At 38.1% G+C, this 20,527-nt stretch overlaps 1 protein-coding gene across 5 annotated transcripts in view; it reads right to left on the bottom strand.

The window, feature by feature from the left end:
- The window catches only part of LOC148367052 (protein HTATIP2-like), a 244,274-nt gene that overhangs the window by 193,612 nt on the left and 30,135 nt on the right, over positions 1-20,527 (bottom strand). For all 5 annotated transcript variants that reach the window (XM_088333845.1, XM_088333850.1, XM_088333847.1 and 2 more), the window contains exons 2-4: positions 17,589-17,706; positions 10,637-10,689; positions 1,666-1,738 (exon numbers count right to left, since the gene is read on the bottom strand). In XM_088333845.1, the coding sequence (XP_088189971.1) occupies positions 1,666-1,738; positions 10,637-10,689; positions 17,589-17,706 (244 nt within the window). The remainder of the gene's footprint in view (positions 1-1,665; positions 1,739-10,636; positions 10,690-17,588; positions 17,707-20,527) is intronic.

The raw sequence follows: 20,527 nt of genomic DNA, 5'->3' as shown, positions 1-20,527 counted from the left end.
CTTAAAGCCCCAGTGTGTATTATAACAATCCCCAAGTGGTGTAAAAATACTTCATTTGATCAAATTAAATAAGCAAATACATGCGTACTACATATCTCGTTCACATGATTATAGGTTTCATTTTTTTTAAGTTGTATCAAACATCTTAGAAAGGTTGACGTATATGGCAGCCATCTTGCTACTACGGAAGCCTGAATGACTATTTTTTTTGTTGTTTCCTTCTCTAGCCACTTGCAGGCTATGGCTCACCCTTATTGTTTTCGTGAACTGCTCTGGGTTTGCCCCACAGTGCAAATTACCTTCCACAGCTTGTCTAGCAAGTGAATGTCGCCAAGTCTCGTTATTCAGGGATCTGCCACTTTTTTCCCCATTGTTTCCTTTTCCATCCACTCATGCTTGTACTTTGTCCTGCAGTGTCAAAAGTCGTCCACAGCTGGTCATACAAGTGAAGGTCTTGAAGTTCCGTGATTGAGTGTCCTGATGTTTGACTGCTTTTGGTTTGCTTATGTACTCTTACTTACTTACTAGATGCTTGCACCAGTCTTGACCAACTCTTTCTATTGGCTCTTTTCATCGGTTTTGGCGTATACAGCTTGCTTGTTCTTTTGTTGTCGCTCGTGAGGATTAACACCTATGTAAGTGGCTAACTTCTGCAGCTAGTGTGAGAGATACAAAGGAGGAGGGTGAAATATTGCAGGAGCAACTCGGAATATTTTTAGGTGTCAGGACCCTGCAATCCACAACTCAGCGGTGTTCTTTTGCATTAACAACTGAGGACACTAGAGGGTTCAGTAGGAGCTTCTAACAATACCTATAGCAGCTAGGGGCGAGCCATAGACTGCAGCCATGCAGCTGACATGAGTGGCTAGAGAAGGATACGGAGGGTAAAAAACAAAACAAATTCAGCTTAAGGACCAGAACAAATTGCTGTTATTGACTGAATAAAGAATTCTTGTGTCTACCAGAAAATCCTCAAAGAAAACCTCCGGCCGTCAGGTCGTGTCCTCTAACTCAAGCACTCTTGCTGGTGGACAATGATCAAAATCACAGCAGCAAGTCCACCAATCAGTGGGTTCTGGAGTGGCCAAGTCAAAGTCTGGATTTAAATCTTATTGAAATGCTCTGGTGTGACTAAACGAGCAGTTCATGCGAGAAAACCTTCCAGTAAAGCAGATTTGAAACAATTTTGCCAAGAAAAGTGGGCCAAAATTCCTCCACAGCACTGTGAAAACCTCAGTACTATTTATCGTAAACATTTGAATTATGTTATCGCTCCCAAAGGTAGCCCCACTCGCTATTAGGTTCATGTGTCAGGTTTGGATTATTTTTGCCTTAGTCAATGTAATCAACATTTCAAAACGACATTTTGTATTTATTTGAGTTGTCTCTGTGTGATATTAAAATTGGTTTGATGATCTGAAACTTTTGTGAGGGATTAGTTTGCAAAAAACAGATAAATCAGTTTTTCACAGGCCTGTTCCTTCGCAAAATGGTCATCCGCGGTTCTGTGGTAGTAGGATGGCGGGCAAACATGTGACATTCTCAAGTTGTGTGATAAAATTACACTTTTAAAACCTACCAGTCTTAAAACAATAACTATAAGATAGTATTTGAATTCCCGGACAATCGGAAGAAGAGTAACTTCCCCATGGTTGTCTTTCTTACCTTCCGCAGACAATCCCTGAGTGTTGACGCCTTTGGCCGCCAGGAAACCGAGGCAGACGTCGATGTTCTCGATCTACGCAACACACAAACAATCATAAGAAAGCATGAGCCGTCTATATGTAAAAATACAGGAATATTTTCCATCCATTATTCCCAGTCCAGGCAACTACCTCCCCGAGGTCCAGTTTTGAAGCCACATCATAAAACCACGCACACAGGCACACATGCTTGGCCTTTGTAACCACTCACTGAAGCGATAAAACAAATAAGTGTGAGTATCCGCATCCTGGTGCGATCAAAGTTTACCAACGGCCGTCGTCTGCTAGCAAACACTCAAAGGAAAACAATAGTAACACAAACGTTGCAGAAAGTGAAAGGAACTCCTGAGTCTCTTGCACTAAGCTCCATCTATTATAGACCAGGTGACTTGAGTCTTTAGTGTTGTGAACAAAAACTCAGTCATTGCCTTGTTAAAGATAAGTTATTTAACTCTAAAAATAAGATATCTCCAATTTTGATTTCTGGAAGAAAAAAAGTGTGTTTTCACCCTGGTAAAAAGAATATTTTTGACATACACGTACAATGTGGACCTGGAGTGCCACGTCCAATTTCGTTGTCACAATATATCCCATGTTGTAACAATGACAATAAAGGTATATTCTATTCTATTCTATTCTATTCTATTTGATAGCATCTTCGGCAGAATTTCAAAATTTTGGGGACTGATTATCTATAGATTGAAACTGTAAAGTAGGGATTTCAACCAGGAAGAAAAACTGTTTTTCCACCTAGAAAAAAAATAGATTTTCACATTCAAGTGGGGTCGGCAGTAGCTCAGGAGGTAAAGCACTTGTCTCGGGATCAAAAGGTCGCAGGTTTGATTCCCGATTTCTCCGTGTTATATGTCGAAGTGTCCTCGGGCAAGACACTGAATTCCTAATGCCCCCGATAAGCAGGTAGTTGCCTCGCATGGCTGACGCTTCTAGCGGTGTGTGAGTGTGTGTGTAAATAAGTGTGAAGCACATTGTAAAGCGCTTTGGGTGGTCTTCATTGACTTGAAAAGTGCTGTATAAATGCAGAACATTTACATGACAGCAAAGATTTACGGATTAAATAATAGCATTTCCTAATAAATTTAGATTAAGGGGGTCAAACTCATTTTTGCTCAGGGGCCACAAGGTAGAAAAAAGCTCAGTAAGATAATAAAAAGCAAAATGTAGTGGACAAAAATGAAAAAACTAATAAGAATTGGAAGTAATGAAAATTTAAAAAAGTGCTATCATTTATAAAATTGATGGAAAATTGGAAAACAAAAACCCCAAAAAAACTAAATAGAACTAAGAAGGTCCAAGCTAGGAGAAAGTATGAAAAAATACTGAAAAGTAGTTAATAAGTGTATTCTGTTTTTAATATTGGCCGGCTGCAAAGGATATTGCATAGGATGCCAGTTCGTTATTTTGACTATTAAACCTCATTGTGAGTGTTGTTTTAACTATTATGCACTGTTTACATCCTTGTCACTACTGGCCAATCATCTTGCTGTTCGTTATTATCCACACCCATGTGGGGGGATCCTTTAGAACAGGTTGTAATTTTCTTATTTTAAGATTTTGTACAGCCCTCACCATTTCTCATTGGAAGCTTAAAAATGCATTGATATAGTCTCTTTTGGGCAGCACGGCAGGGCAGTGGTTAGCGCGTGTGCGGCACAGTTCTGAGGTCATGGGATCAAACCTTCCTTTGTGGAATTTGGTTAATTGGCCGGTCCAAATTATCCCTAAGTGTGAATGAGTGTATGAATGGTTGTTTTTCTCTGTGTGCCCTGCGACTGGCTGGCAACCAGTTCAAGGTGTCCCCTGCCCACTGCCCGAGGATAGCTGAGATCGGCTCCAGCACCTCCGTGTCCCTATTGAGGATAAGCGGTTCAGATAATGGATGAATGGATATTCTCTCCCCATTTTGAGTGTCCACAAACTATTAACAAATGAATTGTAAAAAGTATAAAAAAAACTCTGAAAAATACTAAGACGTATGAAAAAGTAGTAAAAAGCAAAAAACAACCTGAAATATTAAAAAAAGTGAAGGATGTATTGAAAAGTGTGTGGAAGTTCTAAACGTTCTGAAAAAAAAAAAGAATTTCAAGAGAGGAAGGGACAAAATTATTTAATGGCATTCTCCAAACAAATTGCGTGTTTTGCGGTCACAGAATCTGAAAGTTAAAAGCGTAACGCAAGACGTGCCGCCAGTCTGTGACCTTTGAACCCGGCGCATCTGTTTGACGCGTCGACAGATGCCGTCTGTGGAAGTGACTCCGCTTTTCGAAGGAATGCACAGCAACTGAATAAATAGCCGATAATTTGGCTAAACAATGGAATGAGCTTCATTACACTCCCTGCAAAGCCCCTTGTTGCGTCCCGATTCAGCAAAAACATTTCAGGTTTGGGAGGACGAAAGACAGAAGCTGACGCCAAGGCTAATTTTGGAGCAGATAGCAACTATGCTAATTTCTGGTGTTGAAGACAAAAATATGTTTTTAGCTAAGTTTCTTTTTGTAACAGAAGATGCACATTTTTGGAAACAAAGACTGCGCTTGTGGGGAAAAAATAAACGAGCAAATAACAAAATTACAAGATTGGTTGATTTTAGCAGTGACGCAAAATAATAATTGTGTTGGCTCAGATGAAAATGGTCATTGTTAGAGCAGACGAATACGACGCAATTTTTTGTAAAAAAAGAAAATGTTTTTAGCACAGTCAAGTCATGTTTATTTGTATAGTCCCTTAATCACAAAAAGTCTGCACAGACCACAGACTATTACCAACTACAGATTATGTTTACACCATCCCCTGATCTAAAACCTACAGAGAAAAAAATGCTATGTTACAAGAAGAAGAAGCTTTTGGGGAACAAAGAAAACTGCGCCATGGAAAAAATATTAAGTAGGTAATTTTTCAGCAGAGGAGGCGCTAATAATAGTAGAAAATGACGTTCGACTTAAATATAGACAGAAAATTATGAGATTTAAGCCGTAGAAGAATCAAATTTATGGTGTAGAAGCAGAAAGTAATTGTCAGTTAAGAAAAAAACTACAGTATTTTCATGAGTATGCAAATATGATGTTGGATTTTGGAGGATGAGCAATCAACGCTAATTTTCAGCATAGAAAACGAAACACATTTTTGGCTTAGATGAAACCTATGCAAATTTTTGGTATAAAAGATGAGAATATTTTTCACAAACAAAAGTAGTAGTAGTAGTAGTAGTTTCCAGAGTTATAGATACAGTTTGATTTTGGTGGATAAGAAACAAAGGTTTAAGCAAATGAATGAATAGAGCTTCCATGAAAAAAGATTCCTTAGAGACGTAAAGCCAAAATGAGGTCTTTTGACACCCAAAGAAGAGAGCCGCCGGTTCTAGAGCGTTCTCCATTCGGGCCCCGGTGCTGTGGAATGCTCTGCGCCCTGAGATTCGATCTGAAACCTCAGTGGAACTGTTTAAATCTAGGCTTAAAACACACTTCTATTCCCTAGTTTATGAATTCCCTATATTTCCTGTTGACAATATATGTGTATTATTTGTTGTTGCAACATCCATGGCAGCCTGGTCATCATGGAAGAGGGATTACCTCATGTGCGGTTCTTCATTTTCCTCATATTGAGGTTTTTGAGTTTTTCTCTGCCCTCATGTAGGTTTTAGAGCAGGGGATGGTGTCATAAGTGGCTGTAGTTTGCAATAATCTGTGGTCCGTGCAGCCCTTTGAGACTCCTTGTGATTAAGGGCTATGCAAATAAACATGACTTCACTTAAACTGTAGTTGAGACTGTGCCCGATATATTCTAGGGCAAACATTTTTTATTCCCAGGAATATATGCATGGGCCATATCTTACGTATGCTTTTACTTATTGATGTTTATTTGTTTTTTTTTGGTATTGTTACACAATGTAAAGTCTATTGCACCCTGGTCACCCTGGGAGGGGGATTACCATTTGTGAGGCCCCTTCAAGGTTTCTTATTTTCCTCATGTTGAGGTTTTTGAGTTTCTCCTTGCCCGGATGTTGGTTTAAGATCAGGAAATGGTGTAGATGTAACCTGTGCAGTCCTTTGAGTGTGGTTTGTGATTGAGGGCTATACAAATAAATGTGACTTGACTTGACTATGTCCAAGCCAGGTGTACTCATGAAAAGAGCCGTACATGGCTCACGAGCCATAGGTTCCAAACCCCTGAGCAAAACAATGGAATGAGCTGCATTATACTCCCTGCAAAGCACCTGGTTGATTCCCGAGTAGGTGAAAACATTTCAAGTTTGGGATGACAAAAGACAGAAGCCGCCGTCTGCTTTGTTGAACTCAAAGACACGTTCCGGGGAAGGCATTTATCTTCATTTAACAAAGCTTGAAGGCAGCTTGGATCGTCTGCCTTTTATCAGGGAAAAGCAAAGTTGTGCTCGTTCAACCTGTAGGGTCTGGCGGGGGCCAACTCTTTGATATTTTTTTTGTAATCCGTGGTGACGTTTGTGAAAAGCTTCTATAATTTTCACACATTTTGACACTATTCCTGTGAGGAGAGTTCTTCTAGCAAGAAAGTTTCCTATTGTAATCAGAGATTGTCCTTTTAAGAGAAGAAAAATGTTTGCTTGTACGAATATGTTTTATTATCACTCGAATGAGGATGAGAATTGTGTTGCCCTTACAGCAAATGTGTGATTTAATAAATAGTGTCACACATGGCTAAAAACAGATGTAAGTTCAGTGTTCGACATAATTATTTTGTGTTTGAGCTTTAAGTTGAAAAATATAGCCAAATCAAATCAAGTTTTTCCACGTCACCTCTGCAATCTGGTTGCCTTTAGTAGTCTCAAATTTGTAGTTTTTAAATGTTTCATGCCAATTTGGTTTGTAATGATGCGATATCCCAATAAAATAGGATTTACAAAAAAAAAAAAAAAAACACACATATATATATATATATATATATATATATATATATATATATATATATATCCTTTTGAAAACTGTATCCAGGTGCCCTCTGACAGACAAAAGTTGTACTACAACCATACAACTTCACAACAAGAACTAATGCACTTATTTGAACTGATTTAACGAACTTAGTGGATCATCGATTGTGCAACACGCGGAATCAATTAGGTAAGTGGTTGCCAATACTTTCAATAATCGATTTAATCAATGTTATCGATTTGTTGTTGCAGCCCTAAAGTTTATTACGAGGACGAAAAAGTCTTGACATTATGGGAACGTTTCTCCTTAAGATGAAAATGCTTCTTGTCAGGATGAATCGATTGGGTGGGTGATTGCCAACACTTTCAATAATCCATTTAATCAATTTGTTGTTGCAGCCCTAAAGTTTATTACGAGGACAAGACAGTCTCTTGACATGATGAGAACGTTTCTTGTTAAGATGTATATGCTTTTCGTCAGAATGAATCGATTGGGTAAGTGGTTGCCAACACTTTCAATAATCGATTTAATCAATTTGTTGTTGCAGCCCTAAAGTTTATTACGAGGACGAAAAAGTCTCTTGACATGATAAGAACGTTTCTCGTTAAGATGTACATGCTTCTCGTTAGGATGAATCGATTGGGTAAGTGGTTGCCAACACTTTCAATAATCAATTTAATCAATTTGTTGTTGCAGCCCTAAAGTTTATTACGAGGACGAAAAAGTCTTGACATGATGGGAACGTTTCTCCTTAAGATGAAAATGCTTCTTGTCAGGATGAATCGATTGGGTGGGTGGTTGCCAACACTTTCAATAATCCATTTAATCAATTTGTTGTTGCAGCCCTAAAGTTTATTACGAGGACAAAAAAGTCTCTTGACATGATGAGAATGTTTCTCCTTAAGATGAAAATGCTTCTTGTCAGAATGAATCGATTGGGTGAGTGGTCGCCAGAATTTTCAATAATCGATGTAATCAATTTGTTGTTGCAGCCCTAAAGTTTATTACGAGGATGAAAAAGTATCTTTACATGATGAGAACGTTTCTTGTTAAGATGAAAATGCATCTCGTCAGGATGAATCGATTGGCTGAGTGGTTGCCAACACTTTCAATAATCAATTTAATCAATTTGTTGTTGCAGCCCTAAAGTTTATTACGGCGACAAAAAAGTCTCTTGACATGATGAGAACGTTTCTAGTTAAGATGCATATGCTTCTTGTCAGGATGAATCGATTGGGTGGGTGGTTGCCAACACTTTCAATAATCCATTTAATCAATTTGTTGTTGCAGCCCTAAAGTTTATCACGAGGACGAAAAAGTCTCTTGATGAGAAGGTTTCTCGTTAAGATGCATATGCTTCCCGTCAGGATGAGAATGTATATTGTTAGGATGACGCAGTTTCTCGTTAGATAAGGTTTTTAATAATAATAATGAAATGACGTAACCGATGATAATAATAGAAATAATAATGACCCAGTTATGTATTAATAGAGCAAGCAAAGAATTTGAGCTTTAACATAGAGCAATAAGATACTATGCAATTCAATGACAAAGAGGGCAATGAGATCAGCTGTTCTTTAGTCCCAACACACACACACTTTTGCAGTTAACAGTGCAAGTGTGTGTCTTTGTGTTATGGCGTGTGTCTTTGTCGTCTCATTCGTCTGGCTGGTCTCCAAAAATAAATATCCTCAGCTGGCACACTGGCCCAATTTCCGATCCATCACATGCATTGTGCCCGCCTTTGGGAATCCCGCATCGCTTCCCAAAAGTGAAAAAAAATGCTACCAGGGGGTATCTTAAATGTCGCTGACTGTAAAACTGTCGCCACCAGCTCTTTTAGAGACGGGAGGAATTTTTCCTCCGGCGGGAACGAAACAAAAATCAGAGATGTGTTACAGCTGCATTTGTTTTAACACGTTCAGTGCCAGTGACGGCTATAGACGTCATATGTCCAGTTGAAATTGGCATGCAGTGATTCAATTCAAGCACTGTACCCCAACGTTTTCTGTAAGGTGGCCTGGAAAATATCCCCAATAATGACAGTCGTAATAATACCAATAATAATAATAATATGTAATCACTAGACCACTATAGATGTAGTGTTTCTAAACTGGTGGGTCAGGACCGAAAAGTGGGTCACAGGCTTGTTTTCAGTGGGTTGCGAGCCTTTGCCTTGGCAAAATAATACTCAGAAGAAGAAAAAATGGAGGGCCAATTCAGAGTAGATGGCAATAATGCCTTGCTCGATGCCTTCTTCCTGTTCAGTCAATCGGAGCCATCCCAGTTGTGAGGGACCACATCTCGTTTTATTTATTTTTTTCCTTTTTCTGCCCAAATAATAGGTCTCAAGAAATGTTGTGATAGAGGGAAGGAAAAGTGGAAAACAGTGACAGCAATGATAGAGTTGAAGAAAGAAATGACTGAAGCATTGTTTGAAGGTAGTTAATGGTTTAAAAATGTTACATTTTACCAGGATATTGATTTTTAATAAGTAATCCTCATTGTTTAGTTATATGTGGCTATTGAGAGTATCTAGGGGACTTAAAGTCGTTTTGGTTTTGCTGTTCAAGAGGGAAACATATTCTATCTATGCTTTAAAACTGCAAAATCCTTTAAATCGATACATTTGAGAAGTGGATTTTTTTTTATCTTGATTTGGGTCACAGCTTGTCATTAGGGTGAAAGGGTGGGTCCTTAAGTCAGACCAATTGAGGAACCACTGATGCAGATCACATAGGAAAAGACATTGGGTTTTATCTCATTATCACACTGTTTTTAGTCAGAGTACGGTCCTGAAAGATATGAAATAGGGCAAAAGAAGCACAACGAAAGAAATAACTATTTGGTGTATCTGACGATAAATAGGAATTTAAAAAAATACATTGTCAATTTCAATTAGGTTTTGTGTTCATAGTTTACATTGTCAATAGATTATTTTAAATATGAACGCACATATTCAACAATGTGAAAGCGTGAGTAAAATAGTGTAATGATTAGATCAGGGTCTCTCTCTCTCTCTCTCTCTCTCTTTTCTTTTTTTCCCTTTCTCTACTTCCTGTCTTTCTCTTTCGTTCTTGCTTTCCTTTTCTCTCTTTCTGCCCTTCTCTATTTCTATTTTCTCTCCTTCTCTCTTTCTATTTGGATTTTGTTCTTTCTCTCTTTCTTTCCCACTCTCACTCTTTCTCTTTTATCTCTTTTGTTTCTCACGCTCTCTCTTTTCTCTCGTTCTCCCTTTATCTCTTTCGTTATCCCACCCTCTCTACTTTTCCCTCCCTCTCTTTCTCTTATTCCTTTCTCTCTTTTTTTCTTTCTTTTAAATCTAGTAGTCCAGCCCCTGAGAGAATGTTTATTCTATAGTGTGGCCCCAGAGTTAAAATGAGTTTGACATGGATAAGATGAAATTGAATGTCATGTCATCTACATCCCTTGTGGTCTATTGGTTAGGATTTGGTGCTCTCACCGCTGCGATCCAGGTTAGATTCTCGTTGCATCAGATGTTGTGCAAATGTAGTCAGCAATGTTTATCGGCTGATCAATCATTGCTCAAATACAGTAGTATACTACCATAAAAGATGTATCTAATATGTATCAAATTTTTAAGTTCTTCTTGTGGGTAAAAAAAATAAAACTGCCTGGTGGTTGCTGGCTATCGAGTTAAAGAAGCTGGACGGAATTTGGAACTTTATCACTCTTTGCCGCCATCTCCTTGCTTAGAGTCATAATTGCAACCTCGGTTAGCTCAATCACGATACACGGGCTGTCTATTTCTTACTTTCACCACTTTCTTGCTACATTTGAAAGTTAAAAAAACCTGTCTTTCTCCAGCACTGGCAAATAAAGCTTAAGGGCTCTTTGGGCATTTTTAACACATAGGTGAAAATATTTAACTTTTAACTTTTTAAGACACTACAAACCACACACCCCACTTTCAAAGAACACAGAAGCTAATGCTAACTTCTGTCAACCAGGTGAACTTGAAAACACGTGTAAAAAAAAAAAAAGACTTACCATCTGAGATCGGCTCTTGGGGCAACCGTTGATGTCATCAATCTTCTCGTTGGCTAAGGACAGAAAAGTAGAACGTGAGAAGCTTCAAGTGGCCCGCTAAAGACGCCGAATGAGGAGAGCCGAGGTGCTCCAGCTGATGACTACGCCTCCCCACACACACACTTTTTTTTCCGAGACTCGAAACTCGAGCCGGGAGTATTTTGCTCCATGGGGGGGTGTCATTGAGGATTCCTCCCGTCCATTAGAGGCCCGGCCTACAGCAGCTGAGACCGGGTCATCGAGTCAGTGGTGACAACTGTATGCCGCCTGGGGGGTTCACTTGAAAAGCACGTACATACCACCAAGCATACCGCTTTTTTCTTTGTAGTCATTGTGAATTGCAAATAATCAATTTATGTATAAAGATACAACTTAAAATTGGAATAAGACAAAGACTAAAGAACATTACAAAGAATGAAAATTCAAGAATTTATAAAAATATGTTAATCTAGGGTGAATAAAATTCACATTATAATCAGGTCTAAAGTAGAACAAAGTAGAATTACGGTGTGTACACATTATTCATGGCCAAATTCAAGCCCATTTTAAGGAGTATCAAAGCCAATTTTACAATATCTCCGGTACCAGAGAAGAACTCCTGTGTGAATCATGTATTTTGCGGAGCCCGAAATAGATCTGCAATTTACATATGCGATTTCTCACGACCAGGACGGAATTAGGACCCAAATGCGCAACGTTAACCACAAGTTTATTGAGATATAGAGGAAAGGCAGCGCCCGCGATCTGGTGCTCGCTGGACGCAGGAAGCAAGCCGCTCAGCGAATTGGAACGTGTTCCGAATGCGAAAGTGGATTTTCCAGAGCGGGAGAGAGTAGTGTAGTAAACGGAAAAACAGGTCGATAGCCGGGACAGGGGAGAAAAACGTGGTCGGGGTCAAAAAACGAGTCGATAGCCGGAATGTGAGATCAAAACATGGTCGGGGTCAAAAAAAGGGTCGTAGCTGGAGACAAACGGGGAAATCGGGAACGGATGGATGTAAAACGGGTGAAAAAGCGGGACCGACGGGAGTCAGAGTCAAAATGCTTGCCTTGTAAAAACAGAGGTTCGCTGACGGACTGACAACAGGCGAGTGATGTTTTTAATATAAGACAAATGCAAAGGAGATTTCGTACGATGCCAATTTCTTATTTACACTTACTGTTGTTCATTGTTTTGACTATTGCATCATTGTCGCTATTGGCCAATTATGTTGCTGTTCTTTGATACTCTCACCCTTTGGGGATGATCTGTTTTTTTGTAACCTTCAAGACTTAATTAAAAGAGGGGGCTCAGAGAAGAGCTTTAGGAAGGGATGGTATTATATTATTTGAAGCATTTCTCCCGGTCCTCCTTGAAAGTTCAAAATCTATTAATGTCTTCTCACCTTATTTTGTGAGTGTCTGAGAGTTTTATTTCAGTTTTCAGTTCATAAATTACACACAACTAACCCTTCCTCTATGATGTTTTGTTATTTGTAATATTTTATATATGGGGGCTTCGAGGTTCACAACTAATTACTATAGGGTTCTTTCCCCTGTTATGCAGCAATTTCACTTTGCGTTTCCTACCTCAGAATGGATTAATGTTAAATCCCAGGGGTCTACTCTATAATATATGATATTATTTAATGAAATATAATCGTGTAATAATCTGAAGTGTTAAAAATAAAATTGATTTTAGAGTTTCAGAAGGGATTGTCAACATTATAATCAATATCGTTGTTAACTTCAGTATAACCTTGTGAAAAAGAGATCAAGATAAATAAAGATAAAAATGATCCGTCATGGAACAAAACCCCCAAAGCGAGCCGAAAAAATGCATGACGCAAACGGCGGACCCATTTTCTAAAAATCACATGCAGACGGCAGCTGAAGAATGACACCCTTTCTTTTCGGTGACAAGCACAGCGCAATAAATTATTCGAAAAATGATAATGATAATAGCCGGAACATGCGGCACGGCTGTCAGCTGGTGCCTGCACGCTCCAGCATGGGCGCCGAGATGACTAGATGACGGCCCGAAGTAATGGTCAAAAGGATGGTAGAGCAGAAACAACTGCAAAAAAAAGAGCTGTCATGCCCGACAAAAGTGTGCTCTGACGGTGCCTGCTTGCGGCAACAAGTGATCAGAGATAATGGATCAGGGCCACACGGGTGCTGTTCATTTTAGGAAAGTCAGAACAGTGCGCTTGCGGACAAAGGTGCCCCCTGCTGGTCACGGCTTGCAGAAATATGCGATTCGGAGGGATGTATCGCAGTTCATTTTAAGCAGAAATAACAGCAAAAAGAGAGGAGTCATGCCCAACAAAAGTGTGTTCTTACAGTCCCCACTTGCGGCAACATATGATGAGAAATAATGGATCGTGGCCACACAGATGCGGCACAAGCAAAGTTCATTTTAAGCAGAGATAACAACAGCAAAAGAGCAGTCGGGTCCATCAGAAGTGGGCTCGACCAAATCCTACTTACAGCAATACGCGATCGCGGATAATGGACAGCTGCTGTACAAGTGCAGTTCATTTTAAGCAGAAACAACGGTAAAAAAAGGGCCAACATGCCCGACAAAAGTGTGTTCTTACAGTCTGCTTGCAGCAACATATGATCAGAGATAATGGATCGTGGCCACACAGATGCTGCACAAGTACAGTTAAATTTAAGCAGAAATAACAGCAAAAAAAGAGCCGCCAGGTCAATCAGACGTGGGCTCTGCCGGTCCCTACTTACAACAATACGCGATTGGGGATAATGGGCCGCGGCTACACTGGTGCTGTTTATTTTAGGCAGGTCAGAATAGCATGCCTCCTGACAAGCATGCCTTCTGCCAGCCCCCACTCACAGCGATATGGGATTGGGGATAATGAATCGCGAGGGCAGTTCTTTTTAGACGGAAATAATGGCAAAAATGAGCAATCTAGCCCAACAAAAATGCACGGGTGCAGTTCATTTTAGGTGGAAATAAAGAACCACAACGTACAACACAAATTTGCTCTCTTGGGCCTCGCTTTTAACAATAGTCAACCAGGGATACTAGATTGCAGCCACACAGTGCACACAGAGCGGGGCCACAATATCAAGCTTCAACAGCCGAAACGGTTTGTCCAGAACACAGGCAACAAAGCTTGAATATTTGTTAAATATTTGTTTTCATTTTAAATGAAAAACAATTGGTGAAAATATTTAATAGTTGTAAGCATTATTGCTTTATTTTTAAAAAATCTGAAAAAAATTCAACTTAAAGCAACCGAAATAATTAACCAATTGGTAATTATAAATAATTAATATAAATGCCCACTGCCCGAAGACTGCTGGGATGGGCTCCAGCACACCCGCGACCCTACTGAGGATAAGCGGTGCAGATAATGGATGGATGGATGATATAATAGATTTTTCTGGGGAGGGAAGTAATTAATTTTCAAATAAATAACCATTTAATAAGTAGTTGTAATTAATTGAATAATATCTATATATTTTTTAATAAAAACAATTGTATATAAATGGGATAATTTAAATAAAACGTGATTTTTTTTTACCATATATAATTGCACAAACGGTAAATTTAGAACTAAAAAAATACAGTAAATGTGCACAGAACGAACGCAAAGGGGCGTGCTCTGTCAGGCTCCCCCCTTGCCCAATCACTTCTTCCTGTTCAGTCAGTCCACGCCATACCCAATAGTGTTTGAGAGGACCTACATCTCATTTCATTGTGTTAAAGTGTGTTTTAATGCCTTTTCCCCCTATTATAATATGTATCAAGAAAGTTAGTGATAAGAGGAAGTAACAATGATCAAGTTGAATAAACAAATATGAAAATATGAAAAGGGTAAATATGAATAAGAATGTACTAGTCTTCCATTGAAGAGCTGCATAAAGGTACAGTAAATGTTAAAAAAATGTTTTGTTGATTTATCTGTATTACCTGCATGTTTAAATAATTATCATTATTTAGCTATATGTTTCATTGAAGGGACAGTGTGTATTATTTAGCACCTTTTAGTGGTAAGAAAATTAATTCAAAAATATTCATGTAAATTAGGCGCAAAAAATAATAAACGATGATGATATGATATAAACGAATAAATGAGTCCCACCTGAAGGCAGCTGAGATAATTGTACGCCATCTGACTGCCAGGGTACCCAAAATTGTCATAAAAGTTGGGCAAAAAAGTGAGAAGTAAAATGCTGAGATTTGAAAACTATGAGTCTCTGCAGTTTGAATTCTTCCTTGTGGATTTATTACTTGTTTTCAGATTGCAGTATCCTATATAGCAGGGGTCGGGAACCTTTTTGACTCAAAGAGCCATAAAAGCAAAAAATATTAATTTTATTTTGGGAAAGAGCCACACCATATATTATGAGACAAATTTACTAAATTGCTAAACCCGCGCCCCAGACAAAAGCTTAGTCTTCAGCACATTTATTTTTGATGATTTGATAAAAATTATGAAAAGAGAATAATGCCAGAGCCCCTGTCCCAAATTCAACAAACAGACCACTTTAAACTTGTCTCTTTCTTGCAATTACTCAAGATCGGTTAAACTCCTTTTGACCCTTTTTTTCATACATATTGGTTTCAAAACCAGATGCAAGCATTTATTTTGTAAAAACGTCACAACATTCTGAGAATAGGGATTATTTGGCGAGAGATGGGAAGGAATGCTTGTACTTTTTGCATAGCTCCACCCATCCCTCCCACTCACCCAATCAAATGACTAAGTTCTCTTCCGGTGTTTTGGCATACTTACAGTTCTGTGGATTCATCATAAAGTATCTGAACACTGAACACAGATTATATAGTGAACTTTTAAATAAAGGATTCTTTAGCGTTGTACAGCCAAAACGAGTTTTTTTTCCCCTTTTTTTGTGTGACACCTTGACTGTAAATTGTAGTGAAAAACGTGCCCTATATATACTGCGAAGTGTTTCCTTTGCATTTAGCTTTGGTTTGGCTTTACGTGTACCTGAATAGGATAGACACCCCGGTTTTGAACAAGATGGAGAAATTTTGCATGCAATCAAATTGGTCTCTGAGCCATAGGTACTCATAGAAAGAGCCATATATGGCTCGCGAGCCATAGGTTCCCGACCCCTGCTATATAGCGACATCAGTAGGTCAAACAATACACACTGTCCATATAATATTTTGTGCATGTATTTTATTTAGTATGGGGCTATTTTGAAGTAGTTTTAGGGCAGGGGTCAGGAACCTATGGCTCGTTTCATGAGTACGAATGGCCCGGAGATAAAATTAAAAACACGCAAATAATCCCAGGGCCACTTCTATCTTTAGGACGAGTGATGACGATTATGGTACATGAGAAGCCCAAGGTACACTGAGATGTCAATTGGTTCAGCATACAGTATGCAGTATTGCTAAAGAAAATCATTTATATGGAATCTCCTCAAACAATCTGTGTTCACAGTTAAGACACGTTTTGATGAAAACCCACAGAAGAAACTGTAAACAACCAAAAATGCCCGACAAGCACCCAGAACAAGTTGATTACGTGAGCAATAGAGGAAGGGGGATTTCTGCACACACACATATAGACGCGCCTGCTGCGCCAAAGAAATATACGACCCCAAACTTTTTGTTAGCAGTATTTTGTGACATTTTTACAAAACAACTCTGCTTGCACCTTGTTTTGAATCCATTATTAAGGACAAAAATGATGGTCGAAATGAGCCTCAAAACTTTTAAGTAACCGCAGGAGGGAGACACATTTTTGAGTGGTATATTCATATTGATATGGGACACAGGCGCTGGCATCATTATCAGCTAATTTCATGAATTTTATCATATCATCAAACGTCACACAGTGAAATAATATGCCCTGAAAAATACGCTTTTGTCTAGAGAGCTGGGTCTGAATTTTTGTTGAATTATGTAATACAATATATGGCGTGGCTATCTAAAAAAAATACACACACACACAAATATATATGTATATATATATATATATATATATAAATATACTGTATATTCAAGAACATGCGGTACGGACGCTCCCCTACTTACGAACATTCGACTTACGAAAAACGGTAGATACGAACATTTCTTCGGGAGGTCGAAAAATATCTGGACATTGCTGTTCGTTAGATTTTGTATTGTGCACCTTTCTCCAAGTACAGGACAGTACTGTAAAGCTTCTCTCTGCTGCTACCAGCGTGTGGCGCTGTGAGAGCTCACCCAGCATCCACCCTGAAGAAGAAATCCGGCTTCCTCTTCATAGTTAGTGTGTAAACATTCTTTACTGTTTATACTATGTCAATACTATCTCAAGGGCGCTAAGAACTTTTTAATGTTTAATATCTCGCGCATCGATTCAACATGATTGGTGTAAAGTGTAAAGAAGAGGCGAGCCGTTTCATTTGAAATGAAAGTGGAATAAGAAAGCTTGATATGGTTGAGAAAATGGTTGGATCGCTTTGTTTCGGCCACTTTCTACCACGGGGGGGAAGTTGCCTAACTCTTGAAGCTCATCTTCCAAAAGTAAGTAACTGTCTGAACCCTATTCATCTTTATGGAGCATATTATTTTATGAAATGTTTATTTTTCAGTTTCCAAACAATGCAGGTTACTTGCACAAGCTTTAGCATACTTACATCATCCTTAAACATACAAAATAAAGCACTGAAGCAACTTACAAACAAATTCAACTTACAAACAATCGTCCGGATCTCATTCGCAAGTAGGGGAGCGTCTGTACTCGTTCAATTCTTTTGCAGTTTATTTTCACCTCCCACTGACTAAAGCACGAGTTAAGAATATGTGTAGCCGCACTAGTAGTTGGCTAGCTTGGTAGCAAAACCTAACTCGCAAAAGACGAGAATATTTGATACCAAAATTTGCAATTTAAATTGTGACATGCAAAGTTTGAGGGAAAATGATTTCAAGATTTATTCTTTCTTACCTACGACTTGTATGATTTCAGCCAACAGCACTCCATCAGCAACATCCGTCTGCAGGTCCTTGATGAGACGTTTGTGTCCCGACTTTGCAAGGTAGTGGTTGGCCCAATCCGTGTAGATCTGCAGGAGCGAAAACCACACGACTGCTCAGTAAGTGCCAAACCACACAAACCCCAAAGGACTTTTCCCGAGAGGGCCTCGACACCGTCACTTTCTAACTCCATTAACACTGGAAAACTCCATCGGGCATAAACGCTTTTACGAGACTAATAAAATCACACGGCGGGCTTGAAGTGAGCAGAGTGGCCGTGTGGCTTTTGTTCGGGGGCCCGATCTTGCATCTCTGTGCCGGGTATTCAAATTGGGGCCATTGTGCTTATGCGGGGCATTCATCTCTCTCAGGGGACACAAAAAGGGACCCTTCGCTGCCTGCAGGGGGAGAGGGGAAGGGGGTGGAGCTAGAGAGGAATCATCTCAATAACACCAATTATCCCTCATTTCCAGAAAAAATATTTTTGTGTGAAACTTCTAGTTGTCTACCTTCACACAAGTTTGAGAAAAAGTACTGAATTCGGTTATTTTGGCAAAAAATATGTATATAGGCGGCGCCAATTACCGGTATACAAACTGTATAAATTATTTATTCTGTTTATTTACCTGCTATCTTTTTATTGTTATTATTGCTATTATTATTATTATTATTATTATTTTACTTTTTTCTAAATGTTTTAAACCTGGTTTCTAATTAAAAGTATAAGAAACATTTCAAATAATTTTGCAAAGCAGATTACAGAAAATGTTGCAAATTCTAAGTATTGCTTTTAGAAGTATTTCTATATTTTTCTCATCATTTATCGTGGTTTTTTTTTTAAGTTTACAAATATTAAAATCGATAGGTAAATGATGCACTATATCTACTCTAAACTTATATATATTATTGGAGATCAAAATTAGAGAACAACATATAAAAAATTTGATAATTTTGAAATAATACCATCTTCACTGTTCCACAATTAAATATCATTTTATTGTGTCTAATTTATGGTCCTACAACATTTTTTTTCACAAAAAAACTCTAGAGACAATTCACCCCAAAATATTTTTCAATTTTTCAAAGAAATTCTGAATGATATATCAGTCAGCAATTTGTAAAAAGTGTACAGGCTTACATTGTGAGGCCACAGGATAGCACTAGTGTCTCACATTACAGTCTACTACATTTTGGTTCATTCTTCTTCCAGCCTCCTCCACAGTTTGGTGATTGTAGTGGGTTTCCTTACCATAACTTTGTCACCAAGGATTTTTCAAAGGTTCTTGATTAAGTTGAGATCAGGATTAGTTCAATGTTTACACCTTCAATTAAATTATTTACCCCTTTTGCTGTGTGACATGGAGCATTATCCTGCAGGCTGATTGGGCAAAGAAACCATGTGCTGTTCAAGAAGGTTTTGGTACACATTTGCATTCATTCGGCCATGTAGCTATACAGGAGACCAAACTGCTGCTGCGGAAAACATGTCCCAAACCATGACACTTCCTTCTCCACCTTTTACTGACTTTAGCACACAATTTGGGTTAGTCTTTCTCCATGTGTCGCTGCACATAATGCTTTCCATCAGACCTAAATAAATTTCCTTTTGTCACTGAAGTGAGTTCTCCGCTGTCCACAAAACCTGCTCCTGAGTAAGGCTCAGTGTAGCTTTTCGAATTTGTTTTGCTAATGAGAGGTTTGGCCACTGCAGTGTGGTCCTTGAGTCCGAATGCTCCTAAAGGACCAGACACTGTACAGATCCTTACCATGTTCAGCACAACATGGTAAGCAATTCCAGCTGCAGTGTGAAAACGATTACCTGTTGACAGCCTCCGCAGTATATATACATATATATATATATATATATATATATATATATATATATATATATATATATATATATATACATATATACAAAATATGATAAAGTAGTTTGATAAAATGCATTATCTAAATAATTGATTTGTTATTTAATTTAAAATAACATGAAAAAAAGGATTTTGGAAAAAAAAAAACGTTTTTTTTTTTTTAATAAGACAATATGCTTTAAACTAGCAGAAGTAATATATATATATATATATATATATATATATATATATATATAGTAAAAGTTACCCGCTGCATATTTTTAAGGATTATTTTACTATATTCATATTTTTCCATCTAGAATATTTAACATGATTATAATACATATTGCAGACAATAATAACTATTTAATAATTACAATGGTCTTTGTTCTGTATAATGTCTGAAATATATAATAATACAATAAAATATAAAAATATTAAAATAATATTACCAAAACTAGTTAACATGATATGGTGAAAACATAATGTTACAGAAATACAATAAAACTACAAAAATAATCCTCACAATAATCAGAGACAAAATGAGTAAAATAAGCCTTATGATGATGAAAATGATAAACAAAGTATTTATTTATCTGCCATGCCAACGATAGGGATCATTTTTAATGTGCATATCAAATAATCAGTCTTGTTATCATCATGACTGATCAAACATTTGGTAAACGGCAAGAACATAAAGTGTGGAGGTGTATTTTTAACACATCAGATCTCCAGGAAGTTATTATGTTTTGCGCCTAATAGCTTGGGTAATTTCAAGGTCCATTGGACTGGCTAAGAAGTTCTGCATTTAGCACACCATCAACCAATTACTTGAGTAAATCACATGACACAAAGTAGTAAAAAACAGTTATCTCCCACGTAAACTAGAAAAATGTCTTTTCTACAGTTCAACAGCTTTCTTAGTAAATGTTCTTTACAAACTCAAAATGACAATTCCACACACCACCGTTTGGACCCTAGAACTATTAAAGTGGCTGTGTGTTACAATCTACCACTAGAGGTCATTGTAGCTTAGATTGCAGCTCTACCATGTGCATTCGGA

The sequence above is a fragment of the Urocampus carinirostris genome, chromosome 4, assembly GCF_059441175.1.
Source record: "Urocampus carinirostris isolate Australia breed hairy pipefish chromosome 4, RoL_Ucar_1.0, whole genome shotgun sequence".
NCBI lineage: Eukaryota > Metazoa > Chordata > Actinopteri > Syngnathiformes > Syngnathidae > Urocampus > Urocampus carinirostris.
The sequence above is the reverse complement of the archived record's forward strand: the minus strand, read 5'-3'. Positions and strand labels throughout refer to the sequence as shown.